General features: G+C 44.2%; 1 protein-coding gene across 1 annotated transcript in view; it reads right to left on the reverse strand.

Annotated features, from left to right (window-relative positions):
* The window catches only part of LOC119652330 (cGMP-dependent 3',5'-cyclic phosphodiesterase-like), a 291,653-nt gene that overhangs the window by 144,667 nt on the left and 124,912 nt on the right, over window positions 1-22,074 (reverse strand). The window contains exon 3 of the mRNA XM_038056342.1: window positions 11,615-11,707. Within this exon, the coding sequence (XP_037912270.1) occupies window positions 11,615-11,707 (93 nt within the window). The remainder of the gene's footprint in view (window positions 1-11,614; window positions 11,708-22,074) is intronic.

Here is a 22,074-nt window from a genome sequence, read left to right on the forward strand (position 1 = left end):
AACAAATATTGTCCACGTCAATATCAAATTCCGAGGAAGAAGTCGATTAACAACGCTCTCCCTCTACAGTTATGTACGACTTGTCCTTCTTCATTGTTGAAGAAGTATGCTCCGATGATGCCACCATACCATAAACCCCAACGAGTATTGAGTATTTCCGGATGTAATGGAGATGCGACCTTGAGCTATCCGGACACAACCTGATTCTTCGATGAAAATTTTGATCAGTTTTGATCACTCCTCTAGCCCAATCAAAATACACCATGTAGCCACCGTAGACAAGCACGTAATCGACACATTATGCCGGAACTATAATTACCATACTACAATGTCAAAATTTTAACGGACGTAAATTAGAGATCTCTCAAAACTCATTTTCCTCCATAATGACATTGACTCGTTCGAATACTGGTCATTTCGAACATCTCACTTGCACCACTTTGCAAAAACAAAGTTCGAATGACATTTCCTATGACATCTGTTTCCTACCAAATTTTTTGTGCTTAACGGAAGTTTAACGAAAATATCGGAGGGGAAGATTTCAAGACCTGGGATTTCAAGTAAGTCGACGCATTTGGCGACCTCAGAAGGAGCTAAATAATGCCATATTTTGCGTAAAATGCTATTTGAGTAGCAACGAAACTTTTCGAATTTCAGGAGAATATTTGGACGATTTCCAAACATTGACACAACGAAGTTTACGTTGTGTCAATGTTCATCACAACAGATGCTAAAAAATCATTGATAAATACACAACATGTATGCTGCCAAACTCCTATCATATCTAATCGTAAATCTCTTATTACTGGAACAATGAATACTACGCCGACCACTACATCGATCATCAGAAACGTGACTGATCGTACGGTCTTGAGTTTACATATTTGGTAATTTCTTAGCAAGAATCTAATGGTTCTGTCCATATCAATCATACGATTTCCAGATCTGTTTTCGGAAACACATATTCCATCGTAATCACCAAAAGAGAGAATGATCGATAAATGGCCAGGGATTGCAGCCCTTATCATCTTCACCACCAATCCCACCAGGTCAGTCATGGAAGATGGATCAGGCTCAGCAATATTCGCAGAAAATCCGATTACGGATATATGGCACTGGCCGCAGAAGAATGTTTGCGACGAAAATAGCGAAGTTGCACCATTCGAATCTATTCCGGCGGTCCGGTGGCAGACTAGCTCGTCAAGGACATGGATCCACAATGTGTGGCCAGAGCCTGCATTTGGCATGCGGCCATCTACTGTGAAGTCTACTTGCAGAGGGAAATTACAAGGATGTACACAACCCAATGAAGTAATATAAATTCCTGCCGGCAGGAGAAAATCTTTGTATGTAAAAGTGCCGCTAAGAGGGCCCTAATAGGGCTTTTAACGAGACACTGCTACCTAAACTACCACATGCACAATCAGAGAGGTGGTCTCGACTATATGTAGCCAATGTGAAAAGGAGGAGAGCCCTGCACTTCATATGGAACTCCCGGCCTCCGCAGATTTCAAACGATGATACGATACGATACCATGATGACAGAAAGGCAACATGCCGTAAATGCGGTCAGGCAAGACATAAAGCGAACACCTGCAATGAAAAAGAAAGCTGCGTCCTATGCAGGGACCGTAGCGCAACTGATGAGAATGTTGCGCACACTGCGGGCTCGGGGCGGTGCCCAGTTTTCGGAGCAGAATTGGAAAGAGGTAGTTCACGGTCAACATGATTCGCATCCTACAAATCAATATGCACCGGAGTGCAACCGCTCACGAGTTGCTGGCGCAGTTCGCTGCGGAGACCAAAGCTCATTTAGTACTCATCAGTAAGCAGTACCAAAACAAAGACCTAGTTTCATGGCACCGTAACATATCAGGTACCACTGCCATCTGGCTTCGGGACGGCACCCTCCTTAGGGTTCTCACCCAAGGCCGAGGGGACGGTTTTGTCTGCAATCGGTGTTCAGGGATAAAGTTTTTTAGTGTCTACCTTACGCCGAATGAGACCATGCCGGACTTTCGATGGAGGCTTGAAGCTTTGGAGGACGATATCTTAGGCACAGATGGGCGGATCTTAGTCGGAGGTGACTTCAATGCTAGGGCACTTGAATGGGACATGCCTCACACAGACGACAGAGGAAAACGAATTCTAGAAATGGTGGCGAGAAGAGGACTGATAGTTCTAAACATCGGATCCACCCCAACGTTCCGGGGCCCGGGCTGCGAGGGAAGCATTCCAGACGTAACCTTCGCGTCGGAATCACTGATATCGCTTTTGGACGGGTGGCGAATTCTGGAAGACTTCTCGGCAAGCGACCACCAACAGATTGCTTTCGAAGTGGTGGACACAAACTCTCGGTGTGCGCCACCCCAGCGATTTTTCTGTGTATGGAACGTCGCGGAAGTGAACACCGGGAAGTTTGTCGAAACCCTGGGAACAGGTGGGGCCACGCTGGAGGGTACTCCTGGGAGCGGTGACGCCGCAGCTGACACTGTCGTAAATTCAGTTATGAATCTGATGACGACGGCTTGCGGAATTTCCATGCCCAGGAGGGCATCTAGGCGTGGCAAACCTTCCATGCATTGGTGGACAGTGGAAATCGCAGAGCTCCGAAAGGAGTGTCACAGGCTCCGCCGCTTAACCCAACGTTTAAGCGACCGGAAGGAGACATGTACCATAATGGAGTACAAATCAGACTCCGCAGCGAGCAAAGCTGTTCGAAAGGCTCATCAGAAGTAGAGTCGCTGAAGTGATACGCGCTACCGGAGATTTATCGCCCCAGCAGTTTGATTTTAGAGCAGGGAGATCCTCAGTTGATGCTGTCATGCAAGTCGTGGACGCCGTTGAATGAGCTTGATGTCAGAAACGCCTTTAATTGCGTAAGATGGAAAGACATTCCAGGCACACTAGACACTACTTACAACGTGGAGAACTATCTCTTACGGATTTTGAGAGACTATCTGAGGAACCCCTCCCTGCTCTATGAAACACTAGAGGGTCAAACGAGGATGGAAGTCACGTCGGGGTTAGCACAGGGATCCATCTTAGGGTCGGACCTCTGGAACGCTACCTATGACAGTCTACTGAAACTCGACATGCGCGGGTCGGCTATGCAGATGATGTCGTGGCGCTTTTTGCTGGACGCACTGTCGAACAGGCGCAAAACAGACTCGGCATATTGATGCGACGGGTAAGCGGATGAATGACTACTCATGGTTTCAACCTTGTACTGGAAAAAATCGAAGTAATCAACCTGACTAAAAAGAGAATTCCAACTCTGCGTCCCATATCGTTCGGTGAGTCGATAATCGAGTCAAAACCAGCGGTAAAGTACCTCTTGACTGAAAGATGAGCTTTTTTGAGCAAATCAAAGCAGCAGCGAATAAGGCTGCAGCTGGAGTTTTGGCGTCAAGTAGGCTAATGGCAAACATTGGCGTTTCTACGTCTAGCAGGCGACGTCTTCTGATGAGTTCAACACAGTCTGTCCTGGTATATGGCGCAGAAGTATGCGCGGACGCTCTTAACAAGGAGGTATATCGTAAACGTCTCGCGCAAGTACAGAGACGGGGAGCTTTGCGCGTGGCGTCTGCGTATCGCACTGTCTCTGTACCGGCCGTGATGATGATCGCGGGAGTGATCCCCGTTGCCCTTCTTGCTAAGGAGCTTCAAGCCATATACAGGCGCAAAGGAGATGAGCGAAGGAAGGTGGTTGGTCGTGAAGAACGGCAATGCAAAATGAAACTAGAGGCAGATGGACGGCGCGACTCATCTGCAACTTAGGTGCGTGGCTGAATTGGAAGCATAGTGAGAATGACTATTTACTTACCCTATTTTTAAGTGAGCATGGAAGTTTTCAGTCTTACCTGCACAAGATAGGTAAGGCGCGATCTCTGGATTGGTTTGCAATGGAGTTGAGGAAGAGGCCCACCATACTTATTTTTCTTGTAAAGGTGAAGTGAAGGTGGGATGGGGTTCGTTCGCAGCGCTATCTAAACGCAGGGGATCTCTCTCCAGACAACATTGTCGAAGAGAGGCTGAGGAGTGCTGACAGGTGGAGCTGTGTTGCCCATTACATTCGGGCCCTTCTCGTTGCTAAGGAGATAGAGCTCGACCGGTGGAGGACCCGGATGGCAGGAGGTTCCTTGAACTGGCAGTTCCCTTCCTCCTCTCCCCTCCCGTTGGTGAAAGGAATTCCCTGATTTGAAGGGTCCGCAAGGCAGGAGAGTCCGGGAACTAACCCGAAGTAATGTGACATACGGTTCCAGGCTAGCTCTCTGACGATGGAGAAATGGTGTTTAGTTGGTAGTCCGACGACGTACCGAACCGGGAGTCCAAAACTGTGTGCGTAAATGCATTCACCTATCCCCCCCCCACCGAAAAACAAAAAAAAAGAATATCAACAAAATGTAATAACATACATATTTTTTATTTAATATTTGAACAGATATCGAACTGGAGATTATTTTGAGGACTAGATTATTTTTTTCAGATTTTTCGACTGAAAAATTTCTGAGAACGAGTCCTTGATTTAAATGCCTAACTTAAATTATTATTCAAATTTCTCTACTAGCTCAGTTTTCATATGATAATTTTCTTTGCTTTTCCCAATTAGAATTATCACTCGTAATCACTCGTTTCCATTTTCATGATATTCGGCATCCTAAACCGTTACTCCAATAGAATGTCAAATTTTCAGCACAGATTTTCATTGAAAAAAGCCAGTAACTCATAAAGTTTGCCAGACTCAAAAAAGCAATAAACTTTAATCCCATAAAATATAGTGCACTTTATCTTTGGATAGTTTTTCTTTTCGGGATCCATTGAAATCCACTAAAACTTCGAGCTCTGGATAAAGCAATAACATCAGAACATTCTGACCGCAGCATCCTCCACTGACTGAATTATAGCCTTCCCTGACACATATGGTGAATATAGTTGTGGCCTCCCTAGAAGAACAAGCGACTTGCATCGGTGCTGCATTTTACCGGATAAAGAGAATAAATTTCGCGAAAATACCCAGAGATTTATTAACGTGATATGAGAAATCGGGAACTTTTATGTCTGGTGATACTCTACGTACGGCACTGTTTGTGATAAATAAAATTTACGTTTCTAAATTGGCTGGGAGCAATTCGTGCTCTCCAAAATTCATTAACAAAAGTGCTTTTTTATGCTCTGCTACCAACACTGTATGCCTTTAGGGAGTTATAGCAACAACACTATTGAAAAAGCCATAAAAAGTGACATAAAGACGACAATTCAGAATATTATGGGATTAATTGAAAAGAGCAGAGATAATGTAATTAGGCCAATAAACTGAGGCAAATCAGGGAGATATAATTTTGCACATTTGTCCTCTAGCGGATCAACATCGCAGCAATTAATACTCACATGATCGACTGCAATTAGATCAAGCTACTATTGTCGATAAGCTCATTTCTGAAGGAGTATCAAACGAGATTCTGGATAAACAAATCATAAAACGCCAATTGTATATAAGGTACTCAGCCTAATCAATTAGCTCTTTTTATAACTGATTAGGTTTCTATCAATACCAGATGACAGGGAAACAGTTTCAATGTGATATGAGCCACTGATAGTCATACATTTCCATGATTAACAACTTGAGTAATCTTATTATCTACAGAGACATCCTCTTCAAAAATCGATTAGGCCATTGATTCCTAACTTTGTATGTTTGTTAGGAGCTGGTAAGCTACAAATACTCTGGAATTTTTTCAGAAACAAACACAATATACTCGTATATAGTGCAACAAGTCCTAAACCAAAGAAAAAGCCAAGAAAACTTCTCTGAAAGTATTTCACACTTTGTTCCACATGTTCTTTAATCCCCCCTAGTCTGAATAGGCTCTTATTATTCTTATCAACAAGTGCACATATTTTCTCCCCCCTACAACTTCCCCACTGTACCACAGTACATTATATACGTTTTTATCCATTCTTTGATATTGTCTGGTTCACAAAAAGTTCTTTTATCAACTCTCGAAAAGTTTTGTGATTTTACTTGAATGTATCTGAGTGCTCAGTACGTGGATATATTTCCACCATTCCGATTTATAAAGACACAGAAGAGAACGTTGTATAAAAATACTTCCAACAATGCCAACAAAAGAAGACATTTTTCTCTGAATATAAAAAGTTTTCTCATGCAAACAAATGGAAGGAAAATCGGAAGCAGAATCCTAGTACATTTACCTCATCAAGTTTATTTCCGCATTTTTAGAGCTGTCTCGACTCTTCTCAGAAAGTTCTTTTCCAACTAATGAGATAGTCCATAATAATCCATTTACTTAAAACTGTGGAGATTCGACGGAGTCTGTCATTTGACTCGCTCTGGAAGTTGGTTCTTAAAAAGAAAATCTTCTCTACTTGTTGGAAAATGCGACTAAAAGGGATCGAAATTTGTGGGCTAATAACCTGCATCAACAGCACTTCGGATAGGGACTGACCTAGAATATGCCAAAGCTCCTGGACAGCAATATTCAGGGTCCCAACAAAGCTCGCTTTCTCCAACTCTAGTGAGAATTCCAACGATATCAAGTGGATATTCTGGGCCTAAGCGAAATGAGATGCTGGGACTCCCAAAAGTACTCCCCTTTCTCTTACGGCACTGTATTTTTACGCTTTGGAAAGCCAAGTGGTACCAGACACGTTTCGGATGTCGGATTATTACTGACGGCTACTGCAAGGCGCACTCAAATGACTTGTATCAACATAAACTTCCAATATTGTGGAAGGTCCTGGGGGTGCAACGTGAATACGTGCCTTGTAGACATAATCCCACGGTTCTCTTCGGACAGGGATTGATTTGGACCCCACAATCAGACCCCAGCCGTGATTGGCACAGCGGTACTGGTTTATACTAAGTGTAGGTTCAGAGTCCATACCAGTGGATGTGAGGCTCATCCTACACCTTTGCCGCAACTAAGAAATATAGCGCCCAAATAGTACAACCCACACGCCCAAGCCCACGAGAAGCTCTGATCGCGATATGGGCACAACCGCCACCCCCAAATGCAAACAACTGGACCGGGAGATGATTCTCCAGAAATTCCTCTGGAACATATGCTGTCAGAGGGCCGTCCCGAGTTCTATGATAATAGTTAACCAGCGATGGCGTGATAATAAGAGCCACTTCCGATGAGTCCCTTGCAGACAAGGGTCTTCATCCGGTATAGTGGTGACGGATGTTTTCTAATGACCATTTATATGAAGTTTAGGAGAGGCTTCCTAAAGCCGACATTGTGATCGTCATGGGTGATCTAAATGCCAAGATAAGATAGACTGACAACACTTTGCTCAAACAGGTGATGCGGGAACACAGCCTTGGCGATCGTAATTATAATGGTGTAAAGTTTGTAGATTTCTGCAGTTTCCATTCCTCCTCATTTTGAGCAAAAAGCTTGCCTAAGAAGAGGCGCTTACATCGCTCTCGAAAGGGGTCATCATCTGATGGTCGTTTACCTTCGATTGGATGTTGCGTCTGCCACTTCTCGCAGAATTAGGGAGCTGTGACCTCCAAATTCGAGCTTCAGTGGACATTTGAAGAAATTATATCATAATTTAGTGGATGATCAAGTGCGACTGTAATTGACTCTTTTTCAATTTAAAGTATTTTCTTATATTAATTATAGTTTTTTATGTTGTTAAACTTTCGGTGCCTACAGTTTTTTTTTGGAGTACGGTTGGTGAATGCGTTTACGCACAGGGTGTTGAACTCCCACAACAGTACGCCGTTGGACTACCAACTAAACACCTCCCTATCATCAGAGAACTAGCCTGGAACCGTGTGACGCATTACTTCATGCTAGCCCTCCCGCTTTTCCGGCTTTGGGAGCCTTCAAATCAGGGAATCTCTTTCACCAACGGGAGTGAAGGGGAGGAAGAGAGTTGTTAGTTAAGGGAACTCCTTACCATCCGGTCCCTCCGCCGGTCGAGTTAAATCTTCTTCGCAATAAGAAGAGCCTGAACATAATGCGCAATACGATTCCATCTGCCAGCGCTCTTCAGCATCTCTCCGACAATGTTGCCTGGAGATAGCTCGGCTGTGTCTGCATAAAGATGCTGACGAAAGCCGTCCCACCTCTCGCAAGCGCAAAACATGTGTTCAGCGTCGTCCGTCACTCCATTGCAGAACACACAATCAGAAGGTCGCGCCTTCCCAATTCTGTGCAGGTAAGACTGAAAATGTTCATGCCCGCTTAGAAGTTGGGTAAGGAAGTAATCAATCTCACCGTGCATTCGGTTCAACCACAGGTCTAAATTGTCGATGAGCCGCGCAGCACATCTACCCCTTGACTCATTTTGCCAAGAAAGTTGCCACTCGATAAGGGTACGTTGACGTTCTTCACGGGCAACCACCTCTGTTAAGTTCTCGCCCTTACGGCGGTAGATAGCTTAGCGATCCTTGGCAAGAAGAGCAACGGGATCACTCCCGTGATCACCATCACGGTTCGGAGACAGTGCGATAAGCAGACGCCACTCGCAAAGCTCCCCACCTCTGCACTTGAGCAAAGCCCTTACGATGCACTTCCTTTTCAAAGGCATCAGCCGATACCTCCGCTCCATAGAGCCGAACCGACTGCGTTGCTCCCATAAGGAGACATCTTCTAGTAGATATAGGGCCCCCAACATTCGCCATTAGACGACTCAAGGTCGCGATTTCAGCTGCATCCCTATCCGCTGCTGCTTTGATTTGCTCGAAGAAGTTCATCTTCGAGTCGAGCATTAAATTAAGGTATTCAACCGCTGGTTTTGACTCTATAGTCAACTCGCCGATAAACATGAGACGCAGGGTCGGGATTCTCTTTCTGGTCAACATGACTACTTCGGTTTTTTCCAGCGCAAGGCTGAAACCGTGAACAATCATCCGTCCGCTTACCCGTCGCATCAATATACTAAGTCTGCTTTGCGCCTGTTCCACAGTGTGTCCGACAACAAGTGCCGCAACTTCGTCTGCATAACCGACCAGGCGCGACTCTTCGGGCATATCGAGTCTCAGCAGACTATCGTAGGAAGAATTCCAGAGATCCGGCCCTAGGATGCATCCCTGTGCTATTCCCAACGTAATTTCCATCCTCATCTGGCCGTCTAGCGTCTCATAGACCAGGGGGCAGTCTTTCCGATAATCCCTCAATATCCGCAAGAGGTAGGTTGGCATGTGGAATGAATTTTCTAATGAGCCTAGCATATCTGTCCATCTTACGGAATTGAAGGCAGTTTGGACATCAAGCGTCATGAGGGGCACTATCCATCGAGATCGACAGCTGTATGCCTCGGCTCGATGAACCGCATCCACGACCACCATAACAGCATCCACTGTGGATTTCCCTGTTCCGAACTCGAACTCCCTTGGGGATAACTCCCCGCCAGCGCGGATCGCTTTAGCGAGTCTACTCCCGATGAGCTTCTCCAGCACTTTTCCGGCCATGCCAAGCATACACAGCGGTCGGTATGGAGACGCGAGCTCTGGGTCTCCTTTACCCTTGCTGAACAGCGCGAGTCTGACCACTTTCCAGCCACAAGAAAAAATGCCTTCCTTCAAGCAAGCGTTGAACGCCTTAAGCAGCAATTCTGGCCGTTGGCGGAACACCAGTTGGTAAACTTCCGCCGAGATGCCATCAGGACCTGGCGCCTTCTAGTTTTTCAAAGTGAGAACCGCTTCTTGCAGTTCTCTCATTGTGAAAAGGGGGCAATCCTCTCCTATTAACAACAACCTGTACAGGATATCTGGGGAACAATGCCTGTACAATGCGGTCCATCTGGTCGAGACTTGCGGGGCCTCCGCAGAGCCCCGATTTTTCGGATGACAAGCTTATAGCCCCCGCGGGTTCTCATTTACCTCGTTGATAAGGTTGTACCAGCCGCGAGCTTTGCTGATCTATACTGTGGCTTTATGGCGCATGTCTCCTCGTTATCCTCATACGCCGTCGTAATCAGGCTCATCACTGAATTTACGACGGTGTCAGCTGCGAGACTACCACCCCCCTCCACCGAGGCTCTGCCTGCTCCAAAATCTTCGACGAATTTCCCGATGTTCACCCTCGTGACATTCCACAAGCAGGGGGAACGTCGCGTTGGTGCCCGCCAGTAAGTAGCATCAACCACTTCGAACGTGATGTACTGGTGATCACTCGCCGAGAAATCGACTCGCCACCCGTTTACCGATGATCCCAGAGATTCCGACGCTAAAGTGAAATCAGGAATGCTTCCTTCATAGTCTTGGCGCCGAACCACAGTGTCCATAGTGATCATAATGTTTATTCCATTTTTTCTTGTTACATTATAAGATTGTTTTTCACCCACTTTTTTCCATCTACGTTTCTACTGCTCAATATTTGTTCTAAATAAAAAGATTTCGAAAAAGAAATGAAATGAAATGAGTGACCCATTCAACATAAAGAGGGAAGCGGCGTGCTTTTTGATCGGCGCGTCAATGAATGTGTCAAATCCAAAATTTACTGCAGTTGTTCGCTCTGTCACCCACTATGGTCCTGTGTGTTGACCGACTAAAAAAGGTAGTGAACCGCGCTTCGCGGTAATGGACACGAAGATATTGCGTTGGAGCAGTGGATCGAGCGATCGATATAGGATTGTACCGATCGTGGAAAAAAATACAACAACGAACTCGATAGGAAACGGCCAAAAGGTAAGCCAAAACAATGATGGCTTGATAGGCTGAATGGTGATCTGAGAACCTCGCAAAATGGCGCAATCCCCTTTGTTTATCCATTTGTTTTTTAACAAAGCATTTTTACATCCTTTGACCACTTTTTCTTTTCTGGCACTGTAAATATCACTCTGTGAATACCTTCTAGTTGGAAGTGTAAAAAGTTTCTGAAATGCTGTATATGCAATAAATAAAAAACACTTTCAGCCCAAAGGGAAAACTTCCTTTCTACAGTTAAATTCAATATCAATCCATCTCTTTTATGCTCCGTAAATGTATTTACATTTCCATGTGTGTGCACTCGAATGAAGTTAAAGTTGATATGAGCAAAAGATACAAATTTTACAAGGTGTTAAATTGGTTGTGAATGCTTCAGATCCATCAGAATACCCCAGTTGTTGGTTTGCGCGGATTCCATCATCTTCGCACGGTTTTTCAAAGTTGTATAACATAAAGGATGGTGGGCCCTTCATACCAAGGGAAAATAAAGCAATTCTTTCTTGCTACTTCGATCATTGAACTATTCCAGCACAAAAGATAAAATATTCTAATGCATATTAACACCTTGACCTAATATACTTTTTTTCATTATCCAAATATATATGCAGATTCGGTAAATATAAATTCATTAAGGGTCAGTAAACCATCACAAAAACTTCAATAAAGGCACGTGCTTCTGCATGGAATTCGCCCACGATTGTTACCTTACAGATATATACGGCTACCAAAAGCTACCATTACTTTCGCCAGAAGGCAAAAAAAAAACACAAAAACCAAGCTGATATGTATATACTTTTTGACTATCTATCTCTCGCCTCTAGATAAAATGTTTTTCTTACTATTAAGTTTGCAGATAGTCCTATACAATGCTCCGTACAGATATGTATGACAAATATACTTTCTAAACGCTGAGTAAGTACTCACCATTGCAATCATTTCCGTGAAATCACGATTGATATCACTGATGAGAAATTGAAAGCCATGAGTTGAAACACCTTTGATATCGTTGCTTGTAATCTGAAAAAAAGATAAGAAGAATCAAGTATAGATACTTTTGAAACAGGATGCTAGCGGAAATGTTGAGTACGTATCAGAATTTCAGAGCATTACAACACAAATTTCGCTTATACCAACGTAAGGTTCTAAGACTACTCTTCAGATAGTTTAGAATAATTTAACAAGTTACGTGACATCATCAACGCTTTCGTTCACTCTAAGGATCAACTACAGTAATTTCTGAAAAGTAATTTGTTCATGCTCCAACTAATTTGTACAGACAAGGGAAACTACAAAAGTTACATAAGATACAAATCAAATTAGAATAGTTCTTACTGCAACAATTGACTGCTATCGTCGCGCGTAATGGTCCCCCAAGGAGAAAGACATGCCACCACTGCTATCGTTGCATTGCATTCGAAATGGAACTACCACTCTCATGTCGTAGCGTTCATATTACCACAGAGCACTACAACCCCCAATGGAGATATTCGAATAACTGATTTGTAAGACGACATAAATCCTAATTTCTTGCCAGTTGTTGGTCGAGGAATGGACGTCGCATTGTAACCGGTAGAACAGTGAAAATGCGGAATTGTGGAACTCTATGGAGTCGTAAAAGCAGAAATGTGTGCCCCACTGACTAACGAGGGAGCACAGATTAATATTTTACAGAGGATGCAATCAAAGGGTCCGTAAGTACCACCAATCTGATAGAGGAAGTGCATTGATTTGAGATAGAATACCCAATTGCTATCTTTGCACCATTGCAATGAAATTTTTCAATCAAGCTCAGCTAAACAACTCCTTTTTAAGGACGATCTTCCGGTCCTCCAGCCCGTCTGGCCAACGACCAACAAAAGCTGTACAGATTCAGATACAAAGAAACGAAACTCCGTATCTGTACGTAACAATCAGATTACAAAATAAAATACGTTCTCTGCTACCCTACATTGTACGGAGTAAAGCGCTCAACTGACACATCTCGCAGAGAGTGCATTGCATTTCCTACCATTTATAAGGAGCATTATCTAGGATTCTAGTTTAGATGATGCACCCGACTGGTTTGCGGAATTGAACATTGACGATTCTGCAAGGGACATGAATAGAAATGGAATGCATTCGTGATTTGAATTTCGATTAAAGTTTCCAGTAGTTGGGAACGCAGTAAGCAGATACATCTTGAGCATGGCATCAGCTATGATGTTTCGGAAATTGAGTAGAATCTCCACAAACTGATTGGTTGTATGCTTCGGACCCTTTTATGTATTGACGAGCTCAAGAGGGAAAGCCCTGAAACCATGCAATTTTGATTTATGAAAGGGATTAGGTTTCAATTTCAGTGAAATTGAAATAGTTTTCAGAAGACAAATATTTATAGTCCTACAATTACCATTTTATGTCCACTTATAAGATCTCGTTTTATGACCATCATCCCGACTCGACACGGGAACATCCTAGCAGATACGAGTGAAATCTACAATATTTGCTAAACATCTATTTACGTGAAGCATACCTACAGAACTGGAAGCATCAGATTGAAAGGTTCTGCATATTTCCTACATTTGAGTGTAGCTCGTAATGCTTGCGACATTTAGCCTTAGATTGCACCAAATTTGCACAAAAAAGATAAATTTAGCCTATTATGACCTTGTTGGTAATAGTGCGACTCCTACCAAATTTCGTAAACTTAAAGGGGGTTCCCTGTCATTTTTCAGAAAATATAGGTATAAATATACTATTATTATATGAGTTGTCAGAATCTGGGCAGATGCCGGATTTTACCTAATACTATTATAGCACTAAGTGCCAAGCATTTAGGGTCGGACGATCCTACCTAATTGAAAGATAAGGGGGTGCTGGTGGTGGTGGCTGATGGTAGTCCCCGCAGCATCGAATACGTATGCAGAATCGTGTACTTCTGCATGGTTTGAACCAGACTGTGCAAAAATCCCAGGACATCAAGGGAAGCCATGAGGGATTGAGGTACAATACCTGTAGCTAACAATATTATGGTACCTACCACTTTCTCGAGACGCCAAATTTCTTTGATTTCTCGAGCCAATGGCTCATAGTTCACCTTCTTCTCCACGTATTTTCGTTTGATGTTGCAATTATAGGGGATAGCAACATTAATATTGTCATATTAACTAACAGCACGTCAGGATTATTGTGCGATATGTGGCGACCAGTTAGAACGGTCCCAATACATGCTGTAAGCAGAACTATCAAGTACAACCTGCGGCTCATATCGGTAAACTGAACATTTTTCCGTGATCAGCCCATGCTTGTATGCAAGGTTTTGATCATCACCTTAGATACAGCATTATGCCTGGTGGTATATTGCACCGGTACCATAACACTGCAGCCAGAAATGAGATGGTCCAACGTCTCCAACGCCGAACCACACACTCTGCACTGGTCGTTCTTCAGCCGTTCCTTCATGATGAACATTTTATAATCTCGGGTGGCGACCGTGCTATTCTGAATGTTACACATGAACCCTCCGTCTCAGAAAAGATCTCCCCAGCACACAACCATCTGTCCGACAAATACAAATCGAAAAATGGCTGCCAAAGACAATTCACGTGTTGATAGTGCATTGCCTTCGACTTCCATTCATCGATCCCCTCTTGGTCCGACTTCACCCCACTTAGAAGATTGAAAGGCTTCCCCGCCCCCCTCCCCCTTACACAACGCCATACGCAAGAGACTCGCCTGCTCTTTGCTGTAATAATAAGCACGTAATATTCCGAATGCATAAGCCAGTGAAGGGATAGCGAATAACTTTAATGTGCTTATTTTATTCTTCCCCGAGAAATGCGATTTCAGTACAAGCTTTACGTGCCGTAGGAATTCTAACAGCAGAGCATCCTTCAGATCACCAACTTGAGCATGTGTTCCTTGCAGAATTCCTAGTTATTTGTAAAAGTTTGTCTCGGTCATAGCTTCGATGTCACCAATGCTATGTCCGGCATGCGGCTCGTGATGACCTTTGCGGGTGACTTGGATTCAACAGTTATCTAATCCAAATTCCATCCGAATATCATGGCTGAACATGTCCAGTATTCGCAGCAGACTTCTCAGATGGTCGTCAGTAACAGCATACAGCTTGATGTCATCTAAGTACATCAAGTGTGTCAGTTCGCACTTAGTACGTAGGCCATATGTTACTGCAAAACCTTACTCAGTAGTCACGAAAGGGGGTTCAGTGCCACGCAAAAGCAAAAGGAACTCAAAGGATCCCCTTGGAAGAGGCCCCTCCGTATATGGATAGGCTCTGATGTATAGCACCCTCAGATGAAGGCACAGATAAAGTGGTGTGCCACCATTGCATCCATCCTTTGGAATGACATAGTTTCTGTAAACCCTCTGCACTTTATTTCTCACCCGTCTAATGGTATTGCCAGTGGTGACCTGAATCAGTCTAGCAATGTCCTGCCTTAGTGAGCCCCGCCAACATTCCAGACGAATTTTCCATGGTGGATCTCTTCGGTCACTCAAACCAATAACACAAAAGGAAATCTTCTGACCGTGCAATCTGATAGCCGTAACTGCACCACGTTACGTAAATTGATTGTAGTTGCAGCAGCGACATATCAGCAGACAGTCAAGATGCAATCTCATCATTGATTTGAGATAGAATTCGCGGAGTTGCTGGAGATGCATAGAGCCGTCCCGAACCTCAGCAGAAACTTCAGGCGGACAGTGAAGTAAAGTGCTTCGGCAAGTACTAAAACTGTTGCCTACCGTACGGCGTAGTTTTGCTGATGCCGCCGCCCCTGCCCCTATCGACACTTGGTCACCAGTTTCTATGATGACCTCAATCGAACACGTACCGGATAGTAAAGAGATGCATATCCTCAGTCCAGTTCCTGCACAGGGCGGAGCAATGCTCTTGGTCATCGAAGCGCCTAGACGTGGAGCTGCCCAACGATTAGCGGTTTCGACGCCATGCTGTCCGTTACGGGAGCCCGACAGTTACCAGGTCAGACGACCCCCGCCGGTTATCCGTACCGAACCTCAAAGTTCTCCTTCTTCTCATTTGTGGGTTTGTATTTTATATCTAACTGTCAGGTGTGGTGATAGCTACCTCAGTGAGTAATCTGCTAGAACGCAACGTTCCTGCGCCTTCCTTGAGATGGCGCATTGGCGTACAGCCATTCAGACTGGAGCTATCTAACCCCCCTCCTCTCACAACTGGGCTTGGGATCGGCTACGACGAAGTTTAAATATACTATTATTATATTATTATTGAAAAGGTACGGGTATGGAGGGTTTTTTGAAGCCTAGACACCATACAGTGGTAGCTCTGTGACTTTTTCAGATTTTTGGGTTGAGTAATTTCTAAAAACAGGTCCGTGAAAGAAATCATCACTTTCCAATCCCCGCCTTCTTCGTCTTTCATCAAATGCTAAATTTAATTTGATATTTGGTGAAGAAGAACTGTTCACCTCCTGTATGAGGACCACCCCCTTAAATTCAAAGTAGAGCGATGGTACTCATTGGATGCGAGGAGATTCACGATTTCCACCTTTCCACAAAATCCAGTAGTAACCGTTTCTGAGAAAATAAGTGCGACAGACAGTCAATGATGTGAGTAGTTGCCAGCTCTGAGATCAGGCGCAAACACAGGTGGCGGATAGGGCATACCTATTGATGATAAATATGTGTTCATGTACTTTCTTTCTGACTGTGCGTAGACAAGTGTTTGCTCATCCCTGGTGCGCGGATCAAAACGGCTGTGAGGAAGATACCCATGAAATGTGGCCAACATGGAAGAAGAGAGATATAAGAAACTTACGGTGCAGGGGTTCGGGAGCCCCGTACAGATGGCTTTTGGGAGTGAGCAGGCGGGAATTTGACCGACTAGGACGACCTGAGAAGGTACTCCAAAACCAAGAAATTATCTTATTCAGGAGAAGCTCTTCAATTTTTCAATCATCACCAATGCCAAAGACAGCAAAAAATAAATCGCAGGGAAGCACATTAAATTCTACGGATGAAGGAATGTTTAAAAGGAGTAATCTGGTCCGTGGTCCGATTATTATTATTTTTAATCTGGACAAGTCTCATAGAGAACAAAGCGCTGATCCGGAGCAGCTACTTTTTATGTAGCTTGGAGCAAAAATAGTTTAGCTGTCTGAGTTTATCAAGGACAAGCACAACGAACCTCAACCTATCAAAAACACAGGGTCCTCTATAATAGGAAGCAGGCTTCAGAAAAAGGACCCAAGCCGTAACCCGCCGGCGTAGTAATGTCACATTCGATTCAAGTAGCACCAAACTGTAGTGCCATCTATCTGCCACCAAACAAAAAAAATGCGGGACAAAGATGGTGATGCTCTCGTCAATCAGCAAACACCTAAGAGGAAAAAAAGCACACTACCAATCCCGAAGAACGGAGCTAAAAATACGGAAGGAGAAAAACCTGTACACCAAGAGCGTCGGCTATCAAAATTGGCGAAATCTAAGGAGAACGAAGATGTTGAAACCAAGGCCGCTGACAAAAATGTGGAAAAGTAAACAAAGTTGCGAATTCACCCAGAGGCACTTTTAATCTCCAGCAAGGGAATTTGTCCTTCGCAGAGAGATTAAAAAAGGCTAAATCTGAACTAGGCTGAAATGTCAGCAAAATCCTAAGGACCGAGAAAGGCGATCTCATGTTTCAGCTGGAAAAATTCAGCTTGGAAGGAACTGATGGCTTTCATGACCTAGTTAAGAACTCATTTGCGAAGAATGCCACAGTACGGGCCTGAAGTCATGAGGTCTATATTCAGTGCAAGAATCTCGGCGAAATAACATCTAGAATAGAAATCACCAGTGCCTTGAAAGAACAATTTAAGCTGATTTAAGAAAAGCTGAAAAGCAGAAAGCTCGTGCCCCATGAATTCAGTACTGATGCTGAACAACAGGACTGTTGGATTGGCAGCAGCATTCGCAGTTACACCGGAACAGTGTAAAATAGGACCAGTCAGTAGCAGCAAAGTTCTTCGAAATTGTAGATGGAGAGCGAAGCGAAAACGCTTCAGTGACTAAGGAAACAGTGTCACCCCATAAAGCAGCCGAGGGAAACTCTATGGCGGAGAAAGTTCAGTGAGAAATCACATTAACTGTGTGATGATGCAGCAGTTATATTTTATCACAGGACTTTGCACCACAGCAAGCGTTGCAGTGGTAGTCGGCAATCGACAAAAGCTATGCGCGAACGGCATGAAAAGCAACGGTGAGATTTAGGCACTTATTATGGAAAGATTTCCTACAATACCCATCGCAATCAAAAAATTGGAGTGGAACAATTTCGGTTCATTATATAAAGCACAGGGCATGACATAAATCGACGAAGGCGACGCCATATTACTTATACCAAAGGACTAAAAGTTCAAGGCAGAAGCAAAAAAAATCAAATTAGTTCAGTGCGAGAACGAATATAAAAGATCCATAAAGGCAGAAAGCGGGTTTTTTTTCTTTGTACATTTTTAATATGCACAAAGTTGAGCGCACTAGTTTTTATAAAATAAAAGTGAAAACTCAGAAGTTCAAAAAAATTATGCAACAAGTTCAAACAACGTCTGAACGGTCAGAAAGATGACTATAGAGGTTCCTTTCCGTCCCGACTCATGAGCAATTTCGACCGAATGACAACACCAACATCTGGTCTTTCCAAATCCCATAAAACCCGCACATACACGGCGTCTAGGAAAATTCCTATTCTCCGTGTGACTTATGGCCCCAGGTAAAGGAGGAGAGTTTGAGGCAACGTACTCTGTACTATCATCAGTAAAACAAAAATAAAATGCTGAGATCAGGAAAAGAGGCAAATAAAGTAGAGTTGGAGTTTTCCACTATGCTGAATCGTATCTAATCTCTCTTGATAACAGGTCCCCCGACAGCCCGACTAAAAAAATGCATCCAATGTCGTTAAAAACAAGATGATCGCGTTGAGTCCTAAGCCTCGAATAAATGCTTGGACGTTCACCTCAGCGAACGCGGCAGGACGAACCTCGATCCTGCCGTAAAATGACCAAGGGTTCTTGATGCATGGACGGCGTCAGGACGTAAGTAAGGTAGTCCGAACAAAACAAATAGATGTCTGCACGCTAAACATTGGCTCCCTGACTGAAAAAACCAAGGAACTAGCAAGAGCCCTCCAGAAAAGGCACATTGATATTTGCGCTCTACAAGAAACCCGGTGATCTGGTCCCACACTCAATACGGTGTTGGCATCGCCATCTCAGATGGTTTTTGTGATGTGATTTAAGAAGTCGAAAGATCAGCAAATTCTTGATGCAAGGACTTGCAACGTGCCGGTTGATGACTATATCATCATTGCAGTCGACCTTAATAGTCATGTGAGTAAAAAAGCAGACAACAAGTACAATGCGGGAAAAGAGTTTGGAGCACGCATTCAGGGTGGCGAGCGTATAGTCCATTTTGCGGACACCCATGACCTTATCCTTACTTATGAATACATGGTTCCTCAAACGATTTTCTCTTCCTTCTACATTTTATAGTGGGAACAGTAAAACGCAAATCGACTATATTCTCAGAAGACGCCGACATTTTACCGTCGCTGACTACAAAGCCGTTCCCTATGAGACAATCGCACCTCAAAGTCGGCCGTTCATTGCCGCTCCCGGCGCTCCCAATAAAACCACATGATGAACATTTTAGTCCGCGTCGAATTAAATAGTGGCGATTTCGTGAGATTACATGCGATTACAAACCATTACGAATGTGGAAAAATCATAGAACCAAATTAAAAACACAATCTATAAAGTCCTCGGGATCACTAACCCAGTCAAGCGGTTCATGAACCGAGATACTTTGAAGTGACGATATTGGAATAACGGTCTATGAAAAGAAAAGCCCCTACCACAAGTCTCTCGACAATAAAACGCCGGCTAATTGGCAAATGTATAAGAATGCCAACCGGGAGGCAAAGAAAGCGATCGCTTTCACCCGAGAGGTTCATTACAAAAATCTTTACGATAAACTAAAAACTCGAGATGGCGAGAGAGATCTATATCGACTTGTCAAAATCCGACATCAGCGACACAGGAAATCGAACACTTCTGTTGCGTTGATAAGAACGGTACTGCGCTTACTGTCCGACGAGCCGCGACGGATAGATGGCGAGAATATTTCGTGCGGATTTCAACGGAAGAATTTATTCATCCTCCACTTCTACAAGCATTGCCGACATTTTTACAACTCCACCTGTGAGCGCCTCTGTAATCGAAGCAATAAAACGAATGAAATCGGGGAAAGCAATAGGACCTGACCACATCGCATCTGAGCCCTGGAAAGCGAAGAGCTGGAACCAATCACTATGGTTCAGTGAATTCTTCAGTCGGGTTATTCAAAAAAGTGGAACACCGCCTAACGCTATAAATTACTCTACTACGATCCGAAAAGTAGGATTCGAAGTGTGGCGGGTCTATCAAAGCCGCTTCGCGTTTCTGTCGGTGTTCATCAAGGAAGGATCCTCTCACCAGTCTTGGGCTCACTTATGGGCACTGTCACAAGGGACATCCAATGGATGTGGACTGCTTTGTCGTTGTCTCAAGGCTAGAATTTACCGCAACGTCGTCCGCCCTGTTGCCATCTATCGTTTTGAGTATTGGCCGACTTTAAAGGACAATGAACAGCGTCTTGCGGTAATAGAGACGTCAATGTGACGTTGGACTATTGGCATAACATCAATATGGAGTTGCACCGATCGTGGAAAAATTGCGAGAGTGGCGTGTTCGATGGTATGGTTACGTAATTCGCGTAATTCACTCACGATGATGAAGGCTGCGAGAAACAGTGGTGGCTTGATACCCTGGGTCGGCATTTGAAAGCCTCGCGACTGCATCGAGTTCCAACGAAATCACGCAACCGACCACAACGAGCTGACCTCGCTTTTGAACGGAACAAAAGTTAAAGAAAAAAAAAAATTAATAAAACTTCGTAAGTTCAACGTATGGACGACACTCGGATACGTAAAATAGTATTCGAAGGGAAAACGACCAATGGAAAAGCCCCAAAAGCGCTGGGCAGATGTTTCCGAAGTGGAGGACGCGATCGATGAATTGAGATGTTTGGAGAAAAGGGAGCCTGAATTCCTAGGCGTGTAAAGCCTCGACGACGACAACGAGGTAGATGAGGTGAATGACGTAAATCTAATTTTACAGTCAATTAGACAAAATATAATAATAACTTTTCGGTTTAGATGTTATTTAGAGATAATGAAAAAGATAATAGCTTTCTAATTGTTTTAATATGAATCGGTTGCGGTAAGGGCGGTTTTAAGACGCAGGGATACCTGAAATGTTGTGCAGAGAATATTCAAGACAAACGAACGAAATGACCGATCAGGAAGCGTACACCGCACCAACCCGCGTTTACAGCTTTACCAGTTTGTGTTCTTCCAACAAAATCGTAGCACCTGGACTTGACCTAAGGACACCAATACTTGCTAAAACCATCCTGGAAAACAAAGTACATTTAAGAATAACCGTGAATGATTAGTTGAGATTTGAGCTCCGATCCTCTTCCCCTCATCCACATTGTAAACACAACACTTATATATCCTACGAAGGAAGAGGAACCGGCGGCGTCTTGCAAAACTATGACACAGTATTTTATTTGAGAATCGAGGGAATACTTCCTCGGTTGTGGTTCACGAAATCTTTATCCTTGGGCAAGAACCCACGTTGCACAAAAATATGGACGAAACCGCAAGTCATACCATACCATAGCAATCTTCACCGACGGATCAAAGATGGTCTGTGGAGTCGGCGCGGGGGTTTTCTCGAATACACACAATATATCCGAATCGTATGGTCTCCCAAGTTTTGCCAGTGTACTCCAAGCCGAAATACTGGCGATACTGGAAGCCTGCCAATGGCTGGGGCATGATCCGAGCCCCACGCGTAACACAGCCGTTCTGACGGACATCCAAGCGGCTATTAAGACCTTATACTCAGTGACAACAACAGTCTGGGCGGTTCACTGAAAGTCACCTTCCTATGGGTTTCGGGTCATAGGAACGAGGAATGAACGGGCTGTCGGATTGACCTAGTAGGGCTCTGCTCTTTGCAGTCCCCCGGCGGGTACAGTCGGTGTCTCGCTAGCGACTGTTAAGGGCGGTATCTGCTCGCCGACCTTAGAAAGCGAAGACTCACAACTTGTACCAAGTCAAGGAGGATTTGGCCCGCTTATAACAAAACCCGATCACGAGAGCCGCTGCTCCAGACGCGTGCCAAGGTATACAAAACTACTTCGATCTGCACAGAGCACTGGCCCATAGCTGACCGCCAGGCTCGGCATACCCTACAATTTACATTGCCGAAGCCGCGGAGAAGAGGGGGAAACCCTCAGGCTCTCTAGCTAGATTCAGG

The sequence above is a fragment of the Hermetia illucens genome, chromosome 3 (genome assembly GCF_905115235.1).
Source record: "Hermetia illucens chromosome 3, iHerIll2.2.curated.20191125, whole genome shotgun sequence".
Taxonomy (NCBI): domain Eukaryota; kingdom Metazoa; phylum Arthropoda; class Insecta; order Diptera; family Stratiomyidae; genus Hermetia; species Hermetia illucens.